Source organism: Cupressus sempervirens, chromosome 4, assembly GCF_028749045.1.
Source record: "Cupressus sempervirens isolate cs-2001-9-10 chromosome 4, ASM2874904v1, whole genome shotgun sequence".
NCBI classification, from domain to species: Eukaryota; Viridiplantae; Streptophyta; class Pinopsida; order Cupressales; family Cupressaceae; genus Cupressus; species Cupressus sempervirens.
In genome coordinates, this window is record NC_143121.1 from 840993263 (window position 1) to 841017428 (window position 24166).

General features: G+C 34.6%; 1 protein-coding gene across 2 annotated transcripts in view; it reads right to left on the reverse strand.

Moving 5' to 3' along the window:
• LOC149564013 (ribosome biogenesis protein BRX1 homolog 1-like) overlaps nucleotides 1-20129 on the reverse strand; it is a 43009-nt gene extending 22880 nt beyond the window's left edge. The window contains exons 1-4 of one of the 2 annotated variants that reach the window (XM_089827112.1): nucleotides 19605-20129; nucleotides 18407-18548; nucleotides 3662-3740; nucleotides 2694-2818 (exon numbers count right to left, since the gene is read on the reverse strand). In XM_089827112.1, the coding sequence (XP_089683238.1) occupies nucleotides 2694-2818; nucleotides 3662-3740; nucleotides 18407-18548; nucleotides 19605-19816 (558 nt within the window). In that variant the 5' untranslated portion in view covers nucleotides 19817-20129. The remainder of the gene's footprint in view (nucleotides 1-2693; nucleotides 2819-3661; nucleotides 3741-18406; nucleotides 18549-19604) is intronic. The other variant, XM_089827113.1, reaches the window with a different exon arrangement.
• Nucleotides 20130-24166: the final 4037 nt, after the last annotated feature.

The following is a 24166-nucleotide window of genomic DNA, read 5'->3' on the forward strand; positions in this document are numbered from 1 at the left end:
AGGGCGCACACAATGGACTGAAAGCACTATACACTCCCCCAGAATGGGTGTAAAGCAAAATACAATTCCCAACCACCAATTTTGCCAAGAGAGTGAAAATTACAACTTACAACTTCAAGCTATGAAAAAAGGCATAAAATGGTCAAATATTAAAAAAATACCTCTATCACAATTTAGTTTGTCAAATCAGCTTTCCAACAATATCTTCCTTGCTGAAAATAGGCACCATTTGTGGAAGTTATATGATTTTGAAAAAATGGCCTATTTTAGGCACTTTTGAGAATTCTCTGCAGCTCTTGGTCACTCCATATGACCATGAAAATCAACTGAAAAGGGAAACTTAGCTTCATAGGACTATAAATTTGCTTGTTTCCAACAAATGCCAGATTACGAACTGACCAAGTCACAAGTACTCCCAAACGAAGCAATAGAAGACCAAATCACGCCCATAAGAAGCCTACAAACCAACATGAATATTTACTCAAAATTCAGTTAGTGCCAATGGAGTATTTATGCACAAAAACTTCAACCACCAAAGCAATGTGGGACTAAATAGTCTGATGCCTCCCACAAACCAACCACGGATGGACCCACCACAGTTTGCTCTTTATGCACAAGAAATCCCTAACAGTAATAGTTAAAGCAAAATTTGCTACAGAACAAAGTTTGCAATTAAATATTGCAGGCAAACCAGTTGTCACAGAAACCTACGATCAAAATACTTCTGCCCACAGCTGGTAAATGAAGAGTCCTCCTGCACATAGAATACAGTTGAACAACTACAATGCTGCCTATGCATGCCACCAGACCATCAGAATAAGGGTCATCACAAAAAATTTCCAGCCAGATGTAGTCAGCTGCAATTGAAGAAATTTGTGCAGCAATTACTGACTGAAGTGCCGGCCACAAAACCAGTGGTGATGCAAAATTTGTGCCTTTTATAGAAAGTCCACAGCCTCTGGTGAACAGCAATTTATCACCCGGCAACAAATCTCAAATATGAATCTAGAAAAAACGGTTTTGCCAAATAACAATGGCAAACAATTGCTAAACCAAAGTCTTTGCAGGAAATATAATGGACCTCAAATCTGATTAAAATACATTAAGCAGAAAAGGCTGCTGTCACAGTCACTCTAATGCCATGTTGGCACACCCAGCAGATTGTGCTACAAGCCAAGAACAAAACCTCCACTGAACAATGAGAAGCAACCACGAGCTATTTCACCAGTCAATGTACACATTGCATTGATGAGAATGAGATGTTTTACATTGTACAATCCCAGTGCTTATAAAGCACAAAGTGGGAGAAAAAAATGTAAGTGTCAAGGAAAAATGTTCCAATCAAAAAGAAAAGTGACATAACTACTCTGGCACAAAAAGTGATATATCTAGCCTCATTTGCTAACACATAATTGTATGCATCTAAAAGAATGTCATTTCCCAAGTAAACTTTAACATTGTGCACAGTGTAAATGCATACACCAGAATACAACTTAAGTGCTGCATAATGATATATTCTCTTTCGTCTAACCTGTGTGTTGACATTTGTGTTCATGTGATGAATTCAAGATTCAAGCTATGTATCAAATAATTAAAGCAAGCATTTGATTGGTAAACCCTAACTCTAATCTGTTGTAATTATGATTTAGGGCAAATTAAGAAGGGGGTGTCACAGCTTATCAGATGGATTTTTGTTAACCACTACTCTTGAAATATGAAATTGACTCAAACACTACAATTAAATCCTAATGAATCATCACATGATTTGACACAATGAGAGAAACAACCTACTTGATTAAGATTAACTAAGAAGCTCCATAATGAACTATAAGGTACAATACTTGATGAAGGGTTTGCAAATGGGCCAGAAAGGTAAGTAGGGTTGATATTTAGGAAAACTCCAAGTTGATGTAGAAATATGACAAGAGACCTCTTGGAAGTATCAATGATTCCCCCTATATGGATCACCTAAACTCAACAAGTGATATGTGGACCATTCATGCTCGTGAGAGATAGGTTCATGTGAAACACTACTCATGCAACTAAACATTTAATAAAACATTGCATAATCTATGCATTGTGGAAAAGCACCTACTAGATAATGAATGAACTGAGCACCACGATGAAGGGGGCATAAGGCACAAGACTTGCTGAAGGCTTTGTAAATGTGATAGCAAACTAAACGGACTTGCTCTTGAGGAAAAGTCCATGGTTAAGTGTACTGGGTTTTAGTATTGGGATGAGTTACCTCCCAAAAAGTTATGTGGACAATTCATGCTCACGAGAGATAGGTTCTTGTGAACCAGATATAACGAAATATACGTAAGAGAGATTCGCTTGAAAACTAAACAATTAGATCCTAATAAAACATCACATAATTTGACAAACTACAAAATGCCACCTGCTTGTAAAACTTTAATTTTTCTAGTTTTATATTTTCCCTTTTTTTTGAATAATTTTAAAATTTGACTTTCCAACATATTGTCAGCAGCAAGTAAACAAATTCTTAATGCAAAATGGGTTTAAAAAAACCCCCTTACAGCACCATTCCACAAAATATCAGCAATTCTAAATTTTTCCTCTTACAAGGAATGCCTTCAATTTTTAATAACTTAACAAGAACAATTGAGAACATGTAACTGCACATTTCCGTAAAATGGAAATATAAAAAGAAAAAATGTGGCATATCCTACTTGAGTGATAATCTCTTTCAAGAGCTGCCAATGAGGTTGTGTATCAAAATCTGATGCAAATGTCAGAATAGGTCGTGATCCTTTCAGATGGTTCCCTGTTAGCTTGAGTTCTTCCATCGTGTGAACTGCAGATTATAGCAGAAAAGTTCTCATAAGCTTAAATCAAAATTGTTTTACAAGTTGACAGTAACCATTAAGCTTTACAATAGCTGACAACAAATAAAGAACACAATCAAAAATTTCAATGACTAAAACTAGCATACATATCTTTTATATATCTATATAATTATAAAGTAAGCCGAAAGATATCTGGTTCTGTCCGTGAATTGTTTCCTAATCAAAAGGATGTGCTATATTATGGACTTCAATCCAACTACATCCTGAATTCTTTTTAATTTCTCTATCAAGGCGGCAATAGAAAACATGGCAATTTAATAAAATAAAAATACGTAAATAAAAAGTTTGTTCAAAGTTAGACACTTTTACTTACCAAGATATTCCATTTGCACCTTTGGAAGCTTAACTTTTCAGATTGTTTGTTCAATTTAAGTTTTGGAAGAGATTAATATGAGATGAATATATTAATTGATTCCCAGTTTTAGTTTTTATCACAAAATATTTTTAATCTCATCAACAACAAAAAATGAATCTACTAATCCACATGATATTGAGGACAATAAACATAAATAGTACCAGAAAAGGCAAATGTTATTGTAACCTTATAGCAAGTACCAATAGTTAACTTGCACTGACAGTTGCACTTCACATTTATTTAAAAAGTGAAAATGCTTACAACCAAATTTGCTTCCACTGTAGGAAGGCTCTCAGCTTAATAATATACCAAAAAGATACATTCCTATAGCTAAACTTTTTTTTTTGTGTCCCTCTTTTTTTTAAGTGAAAACTAACTAGGTTTCTGAAAGTCCATTTAGATATAAAGTTACCAGGTTAAGGGCAGCTGAGCTTACCGGCATTAACCAAAAATTTAACTGAAGGCCCATTTGGGCATTTCGCCATCCATAAATAGAGGTCTTTACGCTTCCTGCACTGAAGAAAATGTGAAATTTAAATTAGTAAAAACATATTCAAAAATAATAATATTAAAAATATGTTGCTTATGGCAAAACCCCCACTAAATCAGTCTTCATTAAAACAAACTAAGGAGAAAATCTCTGGAAAGCTCAATTAATAAAAGAACAGAAGAGCTGGTAAACTGTTTCGTAAAGCGGGGGATGAAACAAAGAAAATATATGCAAAGAAGATTAGATGATTCTCCTTAAAACTGAATTCAAGTAACAATGTATTATCGTTTAATGGAACCTCAATTCTTCAAAGTTGCAAACTACAAATTGGAAAGTGCACACTGGGCAAGCAATCTTACATCAAAAGGAATGCCCAAGCATGAAACTGGCAAATACAAAGTTGCCCTGTTCTGCACCTAACTACCAATTCAAAACCCAAATACACGTATTTCCTAAAATATCAAGGCCCATATATACAAAGCAAAGTTGCATGGATACGGATTATGGATACAAATACAGATACAGTATTGGGTACAGATGCGGCCATTTTTTAAGACCCCCAATATGGATATGGCTGGACACAACATTAATAAATAAGACGTATTCATATGTTTAACACAGTTTTTTGAGTTATTATAGAAGATTTTCATTACTTCAAACGCAATATTGACACATAAATGCTACATAACACTTTAAAATATGTAAACAAAGTAAAGTTGCATTAGAAGATAACCAAAAACACGGGTTGCTGAAATAGAAAAACACTTTATTTGTCTTCCTCATTTGGTGCAGGTTTTGTTTATACTATTTTTTTTTTTCAATCTAAAAAGAAGATATTGACAAGCTAAAACAAATCTATTGACGAGGTAGCAGAATCAAAGCTAGATCACATGTATCTAAAGCCTAACTGAGGTCAATAACATGCATAACAGATGAAATAGTCATTGAACAGTCGGTGCTCCTCAAATACTGCACAAGTAAGTTTGGGGATCTGAATTATATATAGAATGAATTGCATACAGCAACAACCTTTACATATAATAATTCTACAAGAGCTATCATTGGACAAATATAACTACAATTTCTTTTATTAGCATCATTAAAGGATACGAAATCCTGAATTAGGCATTCTATTCTGTTGATGTTTTGTAGCTTCAGCAGAAAAACAGTGTGTCAAAACTATTAGAGATATATATATATATATATATATAGATTATGTAAATATTAGAGAAATCAATATAATAATGACTGGAGGTATTATACAAGATATATATACACACACACAAAATTATAATTGTCATTACATTAATTACATAATAATGAATAGACATGGGACACATCTCTTCTTGGCTCATTCTAAATATACATACAAGAGCTCGCTGCCTTTGGTTAACACATACTTTATAGGCAGCGCTAATACAATTGCAGCAATCCTCAAAATTCAACATGGTATTAGAGTCAAGATGCAAATGTAAGAAAACAAGGAAGACGGACACATGCATATACAGCTAGCAATTAACCCATATGGGGAAGGCATACCCAACATGCAGATTAAGGCACAGATTGGAATGAGAGTGATAAATCTCTGCTACAGCGCATATTCACACATAAGCAAAAATTATATAGTGGATTGGAAGATACATACAAACACAAATTGATCAACCCAAAGTTTACATCAGTGACACTATAGGAAATCTGTGCATTTTCAAGGGAATATTTCAAAGGTGTCTACAATGTTATAGACGAAGGGAACATATGATAAACATCATGCAACTGACAACTTCGCAGTTGTTGAAGCCACTTATCAACTTCGCAGTTGTTGAAGCCACCATTGGTTATCCTCAAGATAGATATTTTTGGTACCAAGAATCTCCTATCCTTAAAATCAAATGGCAAGTGGGACTCAACAGACACAGTATGTCATGAAATAGGACCAAAGTGGATCAGGATTTGATGTATGGTTGATAGCATCAATCCCAAATGGAACAAGTAGCACACTTGGTAAATGTACGACACTCGCACGCTTCTCACACTTAGAATATTTGATAACTCAAAGGTTGAAGTTCAAGACAACACAAACAATGATCCTCGGAATGATTTTCACAATGGGAAGTTTCCAGTTCAAACATTGGCACTGCAAAGCGACCAAATATTTTAAAAGTGACCCATTGTTTCTTCAATCAGAGAAGGTGACAATAAAATCAATGCTACCATTCTACGAGGTGTGTGACAGGGCATAACAGGATAGAAAGGACACCCCCTTCATGATTGGACTGCCTATGAATATTGAGTAGGATGATATAGGGCATCATACTACATTCGACCGAGCTCGCCAATATATATAGTGATGTCAGTCACTACTTTGTAAAGCGATTTAATATTGGAAAGCAGCGGCTTATTAAATGATTAACAAGAGATGCGATATATTACAAAAGAATGAAATGTGAAGTATGATGGGTGATAAGTGAGTAAGTGCTTGAAAAGGAAAAAAAACATATGTTATCATGTTTATCAATCTGATATATATGTATCAGAATTTTTACATGTGAAGACTATGCAGTGTATACAATATATAGAATATATATTCAAGTCTATCAGGCTATATACATAGAGTACTACAAAGAGTGGATTAAAACAAAATTGAGGGGAAGGTTATAAGGAACCTATTAGAGGACAGAGAGATTAAATTTTGAAACCTTTACAGTCATTTGATGAAAACCATATCAAGCAGATCTATTTATAGTTTCATAATCTAGTATGTGACGTAGAGTATTGATGAGAAGGAACTCTCTTATACTTGAGCTTAAAAGAAAATCAGTCCCAAATCCCAAGGGGATTCATCATCCTTTGACTACAAGAGATTTAAATTTTCTGATATTATATTGAAAACTACCTTTATTTATATTTTTTGTAGTTAATCTGTTATTTGTATCCATGAATGTACTATAAGAGCTATTTGCCTTGATCTTTACCTTTCTCTCCAGGGATATTCTTGCAAGAAAATGAAGATTGATATTAGATTCAAAAGGAGCCAGACTCTTCATCAGAGGCAACACTAAATGAGGAGCTCAAAAGATTGACATTTAGAGGGAATCCAACAAATATATGTATGTGTTGCATGATTTTAATGGACCTACCCACTATGTACATCATGAGGAATTGACGACTTCCAAATGATTATCACTTGTATTTGTAAAAGCTATTGAAAGGTAATGATCTTACAATAACTTAATAATCTATTATAATGGATATCTAATGATGTCTAAGCAGATTGTGATAGATTATATCTTGTATGGTGGATAAGTTTCCTTAAATAGGCCATGAATATTAATGTTCATATGAGTAGTATCATTGAGGATACATGTGCACATAATTTAATGTAATAACCCCAGCTAGCTATATCATTAATTTTCCTTTGCCAATCAATAATCTAACATTTTGTCAAACATTTAGCAGTCTTAACTGTTATAGTTGCAAATTTGATAATCTGATTTTTGAAAATCACATTAGACAGTGCCATTGGGCACTTACAATTTCAAATCAATTTAACACTAAGAAGTTTGTATGAATGCCAACATTAATTCATAATTCTGCGCTACGAACTGTGCTATTATATGATTATGAAAGACAAAAGATTTACTCCAGCTTTAATTCATTACCAATAATGTTTCAAACAAACAGTAGGAGCAATAATATATTAAAATGCCAAGAACTGGAAATATAGATTGGCTAATTTGCAGTCCATTGTGAATTTATAGCAACCCTAATAATATATATCGCAAGCCATATAAATTGAACGCAGTTGTTGAAAATTGTAACACAGCCCCTCAAAAATGTCACACAAACCCTCCTTAGGTGAACATGACCTTGCAATTGATAAATTGTTGCCCTATAATGAAACGGCAGCCCTCTAACACTCAGATTGAATTCCCAACCAGGACATACACGCATAAAATTAATAATTCAACCTTCAATTCGTTCTCCAGAATCCAGTCTTCAGCACTTGTCCAATCAACTTCTCAATAACAGTAGATAAAGTAGAGAAGCAATTACAATTTGTTTTACCTCAGCAGCAAATTGCAAGATAAACTCAGAATCTAACCCTTATACTTCAGCAAGGGCACAAAACCAATGACTTAGAATTGTCACAAAGACAACAAGCAAAGAGATAAACAAATAATCGGATTTTTTCTCATCAAATGTCCTCATATTTATAATCTCCAAATGTCACTAGTTTCCCAAAAGAACTCCACTTACACAACATTAAAATATAATAAAGTGCCATTAATATAATTTATTTATTGCTTTTGGCTCCAAAAATGATCTTTCAAACATAACTTAATATTTTGACACGCAAGGCCACTATTTCTTGTTCCCATGATTTAAAACTTTTTGTCTCAATTCCAATGAGCTATGATACTAAGGTGACCAACCAAGAACACCAACAAAAATAGCAACCTTAGCATATTTAGATGAATAATAATAATAATTCACCCTTCTTGCAAAAACAACTAAAGAAACATCAGAATCGAAATCTGACAACACCAAAGTGATTCTGATGATGAAAGACAATGAATGAACCTAACAGGGTGACTTACTATAAATATATGCTCCCCTCAAGATTCTTGGAGCCCAAACTGGAAGCCTGAAATAAAAACTAAGAGTATCACACAACTCCTCTAACTCAAGTAAGCTCATCGGAACCAACAATTTGATTTACTATAAATATTAAGTCCCTCAAATGGAGCCAAAACACACCATAGGTTGCTGAAAAGCCTATAACCCCACAACTAAGACCCTCAAATCCCACTGTCAACTCACGAGGATTGCGATGGTGAACTGGCCAAGCCATATATAGAAACCTGCTAAAAATGGGGACATTACATTTATGAAAGTTTTTTTGAGTACTTGGTGAATGTCATGCAGCTTGATGTTTAGGAGGCTATTACTTAAAGTACTTGATGAGTATCATGTGACTTGGTGTTCATGAGGCTATTACTCAAAGTACTTGGTGAATATCATGCAATTTGACGTTCAAGAGGCCATTACTCAGAGTACTTGGTGAATATCATGCAACTTGATATTTTGAGGCCGTTGCTCCTGATATCATGAGATGATATTTAAATGGTGGGTATCTTCTGATCAAAGATGTCTTTAATCATGTCAACTTGATATTATATTGAGGTAATATCTAACTGTGTTTATCCTCCCTAGCTAAGAGGGAGTGTTGATGTTTTGTAGCTTTAGTCGAATAAACACACCGAGTCAAAACTACCAAATATATATATATATATATATATAGTTTATATGAGATATATATATGTATGTATGTATGTATGTATGTATAAATATTACTATTATGTAAATATTAGAGAAATTAATATAATAATGGCTCGAGATATTATGCATATATATATATACAAAATTATAATTGTCATTATACTAATTACATAACATGTTCCATTAAGGGACATGTCTCTTCTTGGCCCATTCTAAATATTAATGCAAGAGATCGCTGTCTTTGGAAAACACATACTTTACAGGCAGTGCTAATACATTTTGAGTGATCCTCAAAATTCAACATATTCAATTGAAAGAAGAGGCAACTTGTATTGAGCATGTGTTTTTGGGACATGGAGTGACTTAAATGACCATTATGAGGTAAATTATACAATATTATTCTAGTACCTTGCTTAATGGTCAATTTATTAACTACCCACCCTATTAAAATTTTGACAATAGCTACAAGTCATTTGGTCATTTGGCCATGAATCTGCTACTAGGGCCCTCCGTAGTGTTAAATCTTTAGCCCCAAAATCAATGAAGATAAACAGCAATAAGAAAAGAACATAATAGATGCAAGAGACACTCAGAATTATCCTGGGAAAACCCTTCTAGAATGAAGTGAAAAACCCAACCACACAACAAATAATATCATTTTATTGATCATGACAGTTCAAGTGTACAATATCCTTCGCTTGATGCGATATATATATAACAAGAAGAGAGACTCTTTATATTACAACAGAAGGTCTCTTCAAATTTCTAAAACATGACTCTTTATATTCAAACACAACTCTTCATATTTCCATGCCTCAACGCATGTTGAATGACTCGTGATTTTATATTTTATATTACAATTTTAAACATAAGTGTCCTTTTCAGTTGAAGGTGACAATAACGGTAATAATGTGCATATTTCCAGAGATAAACATCTCTATCGCAGCTACAATCTTCAACACTCCCTCTTAGCCAGAGAGAGATCTTGAGCTAATCAACCACACAGGCTGCAACCAAAATGTTAATGATAAAATCTAATCACACAGATCCTATAAAATTTCATGGAATCACTCAACATGAAAATCCTATAAGAAACACAACCAACTTTCATCACAGACTCTCTCAATGTTATGTTGTCATGGAATCTCTCAACATGACACTAAGAAAACAATTTGTTAATAATCATGGAATCACTCAATATGACAAATTTGTAAGACTCACAACTAAGTCTTTAATCACGGTCTCTCTCAACGTGAACTGTCATGGAACCTCTCAACATGACATTCAACTCCCATCACGGCTCTCAATGTGATGACACCATGGACTCTCTCAACATGATGTTCACTAGCATAGTGAAAGAGTTATCATAGCTGATCTTACAATCTCATTTATTCACACAAGAATAGAAATAGGCATAGCAAAAGACAAGACTTAGTTCCATTTAAGTCTCAAATTCTACAAAAACCGCAAGCATTAAAATCATGTATAAGAAAAGAAGGGATACTATAAAGACTCCCTCTCAACCAAGAACAACTCCCTTTGAATTTCATATCTGAACACAAATATGTGTCTTTAATTCAAGCAACATTCCAGTCTTATGATTCTTGTTGCATCCTGCAGCCAAGAAAGATTTATAAAATCTATTTATAATATAGAAATAAATATTAAAAGGAAACACTATTATTAGATATAAAAATTCATGACCAATATAAAAAAAAAAACTTATCTCTGATTGTCTTATCAGATTTGAATTTCATATCTTTCCACCCAATTGTTGAAACTTTTACTTCACCTCTTTGAAGTCTAGCATTCCTGTGAAATGCAGCTGCTATCAGCAACCTCCAGAATTTTATTAGTCACAGCCTTTCACCTTCTGATACACACTTTTCCCCAGAAGACTAATTTTCAGAATTCTGTAGCAGACATAAGAAACTTCTCTGTTAGAGATAAATTGTCAGATTTCATAATAACTCTCTTGCATAACCTTTATCCTGAACATAGAACAATGTACAGAAACTGCCACACAGAAAACAAAAGTGTTCTTTTACTGATGATTCGAAACTGATCTCACTGAACTATCGGACACCACAAGACTATGAACTGTTCCCGATAGTGTCATTTCTTAATAGATAAACAAGCCTCTCCAAGAAAACGATTAAATAACACTTGAGTTCATTATACCCAGTCTTTAATAATCATAACGCATTGTAATAGAGGAATGACGGACAAAGAGCGTATCTAAACAAATTCTGCGAGACACATTGTCATCAAAGGAAGGAAATAGATGCTGATTGAACCAACTGGAAGTCCACCACCTACATTGCTTTTCATATGCCAACTCATACTAGAAATTAGGAAACGGCAATAAAATCAAACTCGAATAGTCTCTGTCAGCAAAGATTCATTCTAAAGTAGAAATTCTTTCTCCAGAAAAGATGTTTGCACAGGCTTGCTAGAGAAATGAAAAAATATGTCAACTTTCCTTCTCATACGACCCACCCCAAGAATCACTTAAACGGTGAGAACCTTTCAAGAGGCCAAGAAAAAAAGAAAAAAGTGTCATCCCATGCACCTTCAGATTTCGAGCATGAGGGGAGAGGTGAGTTGCTAATGATTGAATAATTTAATCTTGAGGGCTATCCAAAGACGAATGTCACATGAGCATCAACGGATATAGATCCACGATGTGTGTCAACTCATCACATCAGAGCCACGTTAAATATACTATAATAGCAATTTATTTAACCTAAGGTGTCAATGATCACATACAACACATAATAAAATATCTTAGATTGCATATGAAGCTACTAACACGATTGTTATTATCATCTTACACCCAGACCACTGTCGGCAAATGATAAAAAAATAGACTTAATGCTCCAACCAGACATTTTACCCTATAGAAGTTATGAACGAATGGAAGCCACAAAAGACAATGAAGCCAAACCCGAAAAAAAAAAAGAAAACCGACTCAACAAAATTGTGCAAGGACATAGCTATCAAAAACAAGACTCTTTCCTGAGCCTTTGAGCATGATCAATTTGGTCATGCAAAAGCCAAGCTTGCTCCTCTACTACCTTCATCGATGCACAACATGTATAACATAATGAGGCTCAAATAGAGAAATCATCAGATGCTAAGGAAGATAAATAACAAAAGCAGCAACAGTTGGAGATGACAGAGCTATATGAGCCAAATGACTAAAGCTCATGAGCTATACCAAAAGAGAAGACAGACCAATAGAGATCAATTAACTCCTAACAAATCATAAACAGAGAACAAATTTGCTAAACAAAACAAACAACTCCTGATCAAATTCAAAGAAGAAAATATACCCAAACCATAAACACAATTACAAATTCTTCTATAGTTGAAAACTCAACATACTTCCATGGGTTGTTATCAACCTAGCTCTAATACATTTTAAATCTTTAGCCCCGAAATCAATGAAGATAAACAGTAATAAGAAAAGAACATAACAGATGCAAGGGACACTCAAAATTATTCTGGGAAAACCCTTCTAGAATGAAGGGAAAAACCCAACCATGCAACAAAAAATATCATTTTATTGATCATGATAGTTCAAGTGTACAATATCCTTCACTTGATGCGATATATATAACAAGAAGAGAGACTCTTCATATTACAAAGGAAGGTCTCTTCAAATTTCTAAAACATGACTCTTTATATTTAAATACGACTCTTTGTGTTTCCATGCCTCAACGCATGTTGAATGACACATAATTTTATATTTAATATTACAATTTTAAACAAAGTGTCCTTTTCAGCTGAAGGTGACAATAACGGTAATAATGTGCATATTTCTAGAGATTAACATCTCTATCGCAGCTACAATCTTCAACATGTAGCATTGAAAAAATTCTAGATATGACCAAGTTTACGATAATTCTTCCAACATGATGTTGGGTATCAAAGCTATCCCTCCCTCTAGTGAAACCCAAATCAGCTTCAAAAGACATCACAACTCAAAACAACAATTTTGCCAAAAATAGTCAAAAGCAGCAACACCCATGATCACAATAAACTCAAGTAAATTTGCAAGAACAATGTTCGCCCATCAAACCCTAGGTATAACCCAAAACACTCTGCAAGAAAACATAATTTTTTGAAAAATCATCAAAACATTTTGTTGGAGATGGAAAGCTACAATTTTGTGAAAAAATATCAAAAGCTTTCATTTTGAAGACAAATATAGAAAATCCCACAATTTTAAAAATAAAAATAAAACTAGCAACCCTGTGACAAGGAAAACAACATTTTTTTGTGAAAACTCAAGCAAACTCATTTTACAAAAGAAAAGAAATTTTTGTGGAAAAATTTGTACAAAACCCATTAACATCAAAAGAACCCACAAATTTTGTTTGAAAAAATCTTGTAAAAAACAAAAATCCATGACCACAATTTCTGTTAAAAAACAATCACCAAAAAACTCTAGCTATTTTTTCACAATAAAAATCAAAACCCCATTGTTCCAAAAACCCTAGCCATAGAAAAACCAAGAAACCCACGAATTGTTAGATAACTGAGAGGGGGGTGAATCAATTATAACCAGTTACCCTACATGTCCTTAAACATTTTTCAACAACTTAACACTTTAAACTTTCAACCAAATAGCTCGGTAAACAAATCAAACATTCAATTCAATCTTCAATGCAAATTGTTAACTTCATATACCGAGTATCAAAGTAAACTTTGTGTGTATACTGAGTTGCAGCAATAAAGAGTAAACATGAAATGAACATGCAACACAAATAATCATCCACACAATTTGACACAAGTATTTAACGTGGAAACCCTATTAAGGGAAAACCACCTAGGACCAGCAACCCAAAAATTTCACTCTTCTGAGCAGAGCTCTGACAGGAGCCAACCTTGTTAAAAGGTGCATACACATTGTTAATGTGACCTTGTTAGAGGATTTACACCAAGAGTATCACTCCTAAAATATCTAGGGTGCCCTACTCTAAAGGACTTTCAAAACATTCAAAAAAATGTCACCATACAATGGATTTACAAATAAGATTTGTTAGGTCCACTTAGTTAAGAGATTTTCTGGTACAATATTAGAGAGTAATAGTGAAATGATCTCTATTTCGCTAATCCTCTTTTCTCTATTCATACTCTTTCTTCCTTTTACTTACTTTCTGGCTCAACCACTCACATACACATCAACTTAGCACTTCTCACAGTGCAATTTTGCTCAGTCATCCTCTGGCTATTTCTTCTTCAACTTGATCAACAACAATAAACAATGTGTTCATCACTTAAATAGAAAACTTTTTGCCACTTCACCAAATTCTTCCATGTTTTGTCGCTTAATCACAATCGTTCGATCTTCATCCAGCTCAGATTCATTGAGTCTAGACACTCGGGTATCATGCCTTCACCTTGAACTTTGCACTTCATTTTAGAACATCAAATCTCCTTCATTAGATCTTTGAATTTCTCCACTCGTTGATCTCATAACTAATTCCATCATTATCTTCGAAACTTCTTGAACAATCTTTCATTTCCATCAAATGTCGACCTCAAATTAATTCTTTTCCAAATTGTTCTTCCTTCCTTTGCACGATTCACACTACACTTCACTCGGTCAATACTACACTCAATTAACACTATTCTTGCTCAGTTAATATTGCACATCCCTCATTTCCTTTCATGCACTTGGTGACAACTGTAGTATCTCAGTTAATACTAAGGTTCTTCATTCACCAACCAAACTATCTTCCCCTTCATGGCTTCATAACTTGCTTATACATGATCTCAACACTTAATTAAATCATGTAAAAACAATCAAATCAACATTATACTGTTAGAGTCTTAACTCATCAAGTGTCTGTTGCAATCCATACACTTATCATTATACTTTCTTCAAATCCTCTTCATCAATTAAATGATATAGCACTCTACTGAATTAGCATAATGTCTTACCAATCAGGCTTGACATCAATGACAACATAACAACTGATATGACTCTTCTACAAACATTATCAACATTATCAATTGGGCTAACACGAATTTGCCCAAAAAGTCACAAAAAACTTTCTGCAAAGTCACAAACCCTAGCTAAAGTAGTTAACCCACAATTTTTACAAAAAAACGTCAAAACATTAAACCCAAAAAAAAGACTTTAGGCACAGCTGATGTTCACCTCAAAAAACCTTCATACAGCAAGACACTAGACATCGCATGGAAATACCAAATCCATCGCGAGTATGAGCAGTTCTGTTTGAGGGAGACAAATTTGCAAAAAGAATCATCTCATGGCAAAAAATGAGTTGATTGAATCTAGAAAACCCTTTTAATGCACAAAATCCAAGCTAGAAAACCCTCATCGCAAGAGAAAGATCACGAAAAACATCTTCCCTCAAACGAAGCCTTCTCCCCTTTATAACTTTTGATGTGAGGAAGAAGTCGCACCTCTTCATCGTGTTTGCCCTTTGCAAGAGTAACAATCTTTTACAATTACTACCCTTTGAAAGAGTCACAACTTTTCATAATTACAACCCTTCAACAGAGTCACAACTCTTCGAGAGGATCCCCACCTAATTGTTTTCTCTATTTATTCTTTCTTGATACACACTTTTCCTTTTCTCTTCCTCTTCCCCTCTGAAATGAAGTTCTCTTCTCCCTTTCATAACTCATGTTTGAAGAAGTCACAACTTTTCATCTCATGCATTTTTACCATTCATTAAACTTCACTAAATTTTAGTTTTGTCCTATTTAATTTCATTATTATATATTTATAATTTAAATTTTATATTTATTATATGATACTTTAATTTTTTATTTTAATATTATTGTTTATTATTAAATCTTATTTTGAAGAAAAGGGGATATTATCTAAAAAGCCTTTCAGCTATGTTTATTTATGCTATAATAATATTTAGGCATTAATAGTTATCCCCTAGTCGGCATGTTAATGGGCCTTTGAGGGCCAATCCTCTCTAAAACAAGCTTAAGAAGATTTCATGGATCCCCTCAAACAAAGGATGGATAAAACTCAATTTTGCAATACTTCAAAGGGCGATCTGGGGCTCTCTAGTGTTGGTATTATGGCCCAAGACTTAGAAGGGAACATCTTATTCCTAGAAGCTAGACAGCTATTGGAGAGAACTAAAAACAAGATCGCACCACAAGCATCTCTCCTAGAAATCAGAACAGCAATAGAATTGAATGTTCAAAGACTTTGTCTAGAAGAAGATTCAAAGGTTATAATTAATGACATATTGAACGGAGAATCAAGAGTTTGGTATTAAAACAAGTATATTTGGAGGATTAAATCATTCATATGGATTCGTGTGTGTGTGTCTATGTATATATATATACATTATAGACAAAAATATATTTATGCATTATATATATAGATTGCTGTGTACTTATTCCAAGTTTGGCCAACAGGTCCCTAGGGATTTGCGTGGATTTGCGTTGGATTCTATCAGGTCTGCTTGGATTCATGACAAATTCATATGGGTTTGTTCATACAAATCCAACAAAATCCCCGCAAATCTGGATGAAACCACAAGGTTAAATCCGAAACCTGCGCAAATCCAGATCCGAAACCACTCTGCAGGCCAAATGCATTTATCTGGTAATGTAGATTTCAAGAGATCAAGGTAACTCGTATGAAAAGAGATGCCAAAGAAGTGTCAGATACAATGTCAAAAGTAGGGCTGACTCTGCAAGACCAAGGTAAAGATTCACTGAAACAGGACTTCTGTTGCATCGATGGAGCCAAGTTGGATTTTTTAATTAGATGTAGTATTGCAAATTGGTTGTCTAGTGGGATAGAGAGGTGGTGTGTTATGGACTTATACTCTGAGTGCATTATAGAATTGTTAAATTTAAATTTAAATTCAAGTTGTATTGCTCCCCTTGTCAGAACCAGTAGTAAAGCCACTAATTTTAATGATGGTGAATGGCTCTAAAGGCAATGTGTGAATTGGTGCCAAGTACAAGAAAGATCATTAGATGACACAGCTTAAGGAAAGATTTAGGCTTTTGACATTTGCAGGATTAATGATGTTGGGAATTGGGTGGAAGCACCCATGACTCCGAATGAGAAGTTTAGCAAGATCATGGAAGGTATAACGGTGACATTTGTTTCTTTTTACAATACTTAGCAGATTTCCCTTTCCAAGTCGTTAAAGGTATAGTAGCAGCAGAATGGAAGTGAATTTCCCACTGGATTACACATAACCAAGTGCAGGCCTTCAAAGGGGAAGCAACTCAGAGGCATATGAGGGGAATTTTTACCATTGAAAGTCCTTACTTCTGGGAATGTATTGATTAGATACTCAGAAAATAATTTATAGTGACTAATCAACAGTTCCGGACCAACATTGACATTTCGTCTAGGTTGCTGGCATGGGCACTTCAATTGGGAATGATAGAGGAAGCTTTGAGGATAATGCAGCGGTGTGTAACACCAGGATGGGGTGGAGGGATGATTCCTTTCAGTGGAATGGCCAAACTAGGCAAACAGAGGAAGGGATGTCGCAGATTGTTGAAGGAACTACTCAGAATCTGAAGCCCTTTTTCATGTGGAGTACTTCAACCTGCAAGGAGGACAGGATTGCAGAGGCCAGAGGTGGCTGGGAGAAGCTTAAAAAGCTGTTGCAGAAGATGAACAAGGAGGTGGCTCAAAAGGAGAAAGTATCCAGAAGGCTCAGAAGATATGACTTAATACAAAGGGAGGCATTTTCATTCCAGACAATAGCAAGAAACTAGTGTATAAAGCAAGACCCAGCTAGGTGTGCGTGGCATGAGAACTTCTAGTGATGTTTTAAGTGTGTTCTAGTAAGAATGTAACTGGTAAATCATGGCCCTTTTGTTAATTGCGGGCTTAGTTTTAAAAGATTTCAATGTACACGGGCAATAGCTGTAGCAGTTGTTATTGGTGTGCCTGGAGCCATGGTTAATCAAGACTTCTCTGGTGGCTGCTCCTGACTGTTGGTAGGTATAGGTATTGTTATGCTTCCCATGGTCAATGGTCTGTTTTGAATTCTGATGTAAACCTGGTATATGCACTTTCTATTTTAATAATAATTATATAAAATCATTACCAATTTAAAAAAAAGGTTATATCCTAATCATTTATTGAGATACTGCAATTTATCTATCAAGCAATATAGCAACCCTTACAACATCAACTAATGTAGTAACCATTACAACAACAAGCAATATAGCAACCCCTACAAAGGGTCTCATTAGTATAATGCATCACATTTTTCTTTGCAAATCATTTTTTATTCAGAAAATGGCTTTCAAATTAACATGAAATAAATCCACAGGGGCCATTAATTTCACACAGCCCTCATAAGTATCCCAATCAGAAAGACAAAATACATACAACCAACATAGCACTGCCACCTTTCATTATTTGCTTACCTCAAAGAAGAGACAGCCCGTACAACTCCTAAGTTCCACCAGCTCATTCAATGTGGTACCCTTGTTTTCCTTGGATTCAATTTTATTATCCTTCTTGCAATGAGGTAACAGAGAAACTATATCCATCATCAAGTGCCGATATCTACACACAAATCCAACTCCCAGCATTTCAGTCTTTCAGACATGCTTAAAAATGCTGTTGACAATATTAAATGCAGAAACATACAATATATGGCAGCTGCTGCTCGTTAATCAAACTTCGACTCAAAGAAATACAGATAGGTAATCACATCCAAGGAATTGTAGTGTAACAGTAATGAGCATGGATTGCAAATAATGTCAAAAGGGAGGCGGTATAATGTTAATGGGGGATAACATGGCAACTGAATCCTCATCAAGAGCAAATTTCTACAACCAAAGTCAATCCCCAAAATTGAGCATTGTTTGATTGACTACTCAAGATATGTTCAATTGTAATGTAGAATGGATAATGCATGAATGGATAATGCATAAAGATAGGTAACAGCATCCAAGTAAATGTAGTCCAACTGTAATAGATTTAGATTCAAGATGGGTTGTGTTGAAATGGTAATGGGGTAACATGGTAACAAAATCCATCATCAAGTGTCAACGTATACAAGAGAGTCTAATCCCCAAGATTCTAGACACTGTTCACAAATATTTTGAGCCAGATAAAACAGGGAAAGGAAAACATATGAAGACTGCTTGCTTATTTATTGAAAGAAACATTCAATTATAACACAAATCGGAGCCGCTCGAAAATATTCCCACAGATATAAAACGAGGATAATTGAGTTCAATTGTCCTGCAGAATTGATGAATCTACGAGGTTGTTCAGCATAAGTAAACTGTGTCAAGTTGCCCTGTGCAATAAGGATAATAATTACTCCAGGTGACATTTAATGAGGTTCTGCTATAACAATTATGAGGTGTGTCAATCGGAGAAACAACTCCAGCCTGCGTGTGATGTAGTTGTGACGCGATCATCCGCTGGCACAACCAAGCAAAGCACGATTCGAGTTTACAAATAACAAAAATGCGGTACAGGCATATCCACCGCTGCGTATTATTGCAGCTAATAACCTTGGCCAAATTGATAAAGTCAAAAAAATCATGTATGCTGGCTGAATGTGTTTCCTAACCGAGAAAACAAGAAGAGAGAGGATTTAGAGATTACCGGTACACAATGCGTCGGGAACATATGACCAGGATCTTCTCCCTGTTGCGAAATATTGGTTTTTCTGTGTCATTTGCATTGTTCTCTTTATCTTTCTCTTCTTGAGGTGGTGCTTTCCATCCGAGAAGAGTTCGCTTCGGACGTGGATTTTCCTCCTCCTCCACGGTTTGAGTTTCTTCTGATCGTTCTGGTTGTTTCCGCTTCTTCCCCATCTTTCAATTCAAATTTGCTGCAACACAGTATCTCCGACCAACTCCAAGTAAAGAAAATATGAACCCTTAAACCCAACCAAAACCCTAGTAATACCCTTGAATCCTAGATGAAACTCCAAAATTGAATAAATGAAAACGAAACTGGCACACTTGATAAGAATCAAAGGTAGGATGTATGTCCTCTTTTAGGTTTTAGGAATTGAAGCCTCTACCATTAACATGGGGAGGCTTAATTCGCCTCACTAAATCAAATTAGTACATTTCTTCAAAATAGAGTCAGCACAACGGAAAAAAATTTAAACTAGGGTTTGTAGAGATTATTAGTTCTAGCTTTAGTTTTAAATTCATTCGATTCAATTGAATTTTTTATTAAATTGAGCAATTGCATAATAGAAATTTAAAAAATAAATAGCATTTCAAATGTTTCATATTTTATTTTATTTTGTATTTTTCATAATTTTATCAATCATATTTTCTTCGATTGAACTATTATATTTTATAGGAAGAAAATTCAATCTCCCTCGAACAAAATTTTTTTTTTTATGAATAGTCCCTTCCTTATATTAAAATAGATACAATAAAGCTACATATTCACAAAAAAAAGGTCGGGGGAAACAAGATCACCCCGCGAGTTCATACGGCCCAAGGCCGGAGATCAACTATTCATCAAAAAAAATTCAGAAAACAAAAAGCCTCAGGCTACCAGCACAGTGCTAGCAGAGGGAGGAGGATCCTTATTATCAAATCCCCACCTAGGGGTAGGGTGAGGGAATGGCTCAGGGAAGCCCAACTATCAACAGCAACAACTTCATCATCTTCTTTTTCTCCTTCACGTCTCGGAGGAGAAATGGCTAAATTCAACCGAGGGAACACCCAAATTAAATATTATATCATCCATTAATAACAACTCGTTAATTTTCCCTCGACCAAAATTTAAATATTATATCATCCATTAACTGTTATTTTATTTTTCATTTTTCTATATCATTTTTTTAAGTAGAACATCAAATTTCTAAAAGAATTAGTTACCTTAACATATACACCAATTTGAAAAAATAAAATTTACTATTAATAAATACTATTATATGAAATTGATGGGCTTGATTGTTGGCTATCATCTTTACTTGATAATTTTTACCATATTTCATGCTAGTACTTATGCAGGGAGAAGCAACACTTAATTGGATTTTTTTTTTTAAGTTATAAACTTCTAAAAGTATGTTTCATTAGATTTTTTTTTTAGAAATTCAAAATTAATCAATCCATTCATCATGAAATATTTTAATTTATAAAATAAAATTAATTTAAAGAGTATGATGATGCATTGTGAAAATGGCTTGTTCCACTAAAATTTGCAATACTTGCTCTCGCTTCCATCCTTCGTCCTTTATGGCATTATGGGATAAATCTAGTCCTCGGGAGGCTTCAAGAATGTTTTTAAGATCCAATCTTGCTCTTCATTTAGAAGGGATTCCTACTAGTAATCCTTTTTTGGCTCTAATAGGTGAACATTTTGACTTTGGAAAGGATTCTTTGGCCCCCCAAAGGTCTAACTCTAACAATCAATATGTGTCTCGCGGTGGTTTTTTTGGTTCAAAATGGAGGAGATTGGATAATAGCTTGAATTTGAGAAGTTAGGGTGGAAAGTTTGGGGTATATATATAGAAGGCATAATTTGGAGGATTGCAGAAGGAAATCTTCACAAGTGAAAAAACTATGGGTCCTTCAATTTAAGACATCTCCCTTGGCCATAGGTGTCAATAGTCTCTCATTGGGTAAGAGTTTATCTTTTGATCTGCCAAAATGACTCCCTCAACCTAACGCTCCCTTGGCTTCTCAAACTAATGGATCCTTCACTGAAACCATCGCGTAATGATTTGCCTAAGAAAAACCCTAACCTTCCTCCTCTTGTGGCTACCAGTGAATCCCCCCCTTTGCTAAGGGGATTCAAACCCAATTGTTGTTAATGGAACCTGGGATGGGATGTGGAACTATTGTGAATCTAATGGACTTTTTGCAAAATGTTGTTGGTTAGATTCTTTGTAATCCAGAATGAGGGGGTGGTTGGAGGCTTCCTTTGGTGACCAGGTATGTTTCTCATCTCTTGATAATGATCTTGTTTTTTTAGATTGTAAATCAAAAGAGCTTCATATGAAATTTCTTCCCAATAACCCTATTTTCTTAGATGGTCATCATATCAAATTTATTCATTGGTCTCCTAGATTTAACCCTAACTCTTTTAATGAAGTTAAAGTATTGAAATGGGTCATTATTAGAAAACACCTAGTTGAACTTCTTCAGAGTAAAATTTTGCAAAGAATAGGAGATCTTCTGGGTAACTACAGGGGGTTAGAACAGAATTTTCTCTCTTTAATGAATGTTAAAATTTTGATTGAAATGGACATGTCCAAAAACACATTGGACCTCATTCAACTTATTACAAATTAATCTATATATTATTTGCACCCTAAGCTCTTCTTAGGTAAACTATTTGGAAATCTTATATGGGAATTCCCTCTCTATAGAACATGCAATAAACATAAAGGCCAAGTGAAAATTAATATATCAGGTATTAACAAGATTAAGAGTAATTTAATTGTCACTCTGAATACCCAAGGTAGTGCCTTTATAATATTTGAAGCTATCCCTTCTCCGCCTCTAAAGGAACACCCTAAGACTCTAGATCTTGCTCTTAACCCAGTAGTGAAGGAAAGTGAAATTCTATAACATCTAGAAATAGGTGTAGTGACCCCCTTGGTCTCTCCCTCTCATATTTTGCATTTTCCTTTCCCCCTTGTAAGGGAGAAACCCTTTCCCTAGATCTTGCCTTGAGCCTTGTTGCGAGGAAAGAAGCCCCATTAGAGTTTATACAAATGCAGTAGAGGAACACCTAGTTTCCACCTTGGATAATCTTGCCTCAATAGAGCATAATGTCTCAAGGGAGTCTTTTCAAGGGGTTGTCTCTCCTTTTCTTAATTAGTTTCTCCCATGTATGGAGGTGCCTAAAATTTCTAGCCCTTTGATATGCAAGAATTTATCTCCCTAGAGATCTCGATCAATAGAAATGGAATCCTTATGTAACGAATTAACCAATGAACGTATAAATACTTTCACTAATGAAATTGTTGATGAGGAAGCTAATCTCCAGAAAAAGAAAAAGAAACTATTGGTTGAGAAGCTCCTTAAGCTAGGAGGGGAAAATTACACCATGGAAAACCTAAGGGAAGACTCGATTCAAATGGCTAATAGGAGAATTTGAGAGGATTAGATCAGATGGAGGAAGAGCTGGAATTTTCAAATTGTATAAAAGATAACAAAAAGAGGGGTAGAAATCTTTGAATGAGCTAAGATATCTAGATGTAGAGATTGAGTGTCAAGTAAAATCAACCTATATGTTTTATGTAGGGAAGTGGAAGGTCCTTCCCAAGGCACAATGTGTTAAGATTATGTGTGTTATGCACATTGCATAATATTATTTATATTATGTTATTTTATTTTATTATGTAATGCTGCACCTAGATGGGCGTGCAACATGTAGAGATTCCCATTAAATATTTGTTGATGGGTTGTATTAATACAAGCATTGCACGTAGATGTGAAAATGAGGTATACTTAGTAAGGAGAATCTTATCCCTAATTTCTTTTTTGTAAATGAGAAATAAAGATACATTGAATATCATGATCAAGCATAAGGTAATAAATCTAAGCATACAAATGTTTAAATCTACCAATAAATTGAGTAACAGTAGTAGGCATAGGTATGTGAGATGGATTTGGAAAGTTATAAGAAGTGGAAGGAATATGTAAGGATGTCAATAGAGGTTTAGAAGGGATGAGTAAAGGGTTCAAATAAGTAAAAGGAACTGCATTATATGAAGGTAATGAAGAAGGAATGGAAGTAGGAGAAACACTCATAGGAAGTGAATGGTTAGGAAGACCAACACTTAAAGGAGAGGACACTTGGGTAGAAGTAGTCATAAGAGGCAAGGCATATGTAAGTATGCTAGAAAGAGTAGTAGAAATCAAGATGGAAGGATCAAAGGTTGTGGAAGGAGGAAGATATCCAACCCTTGAGCACATTCCATCAAAGAACTAGAATGAGTATTAATAAGGTAAGATATACCATACAATATATAGAGATTATTATCATTGGTATTAACAAGCTTCTTAAGAGCTTCAACAACATCAATGCTATTAGAATTATAATTTTCTTTAGCAAGCCAAGTTTCAAATTTATCAAATTCACTAGAAAGCTTATCAACTTGTGAAGGAGGAACTCTTAAAACATTATCTTCATCATGGGATGAGTGAGAATAGTTATGCTCCATTATAGGATTAAGATCATAAGTA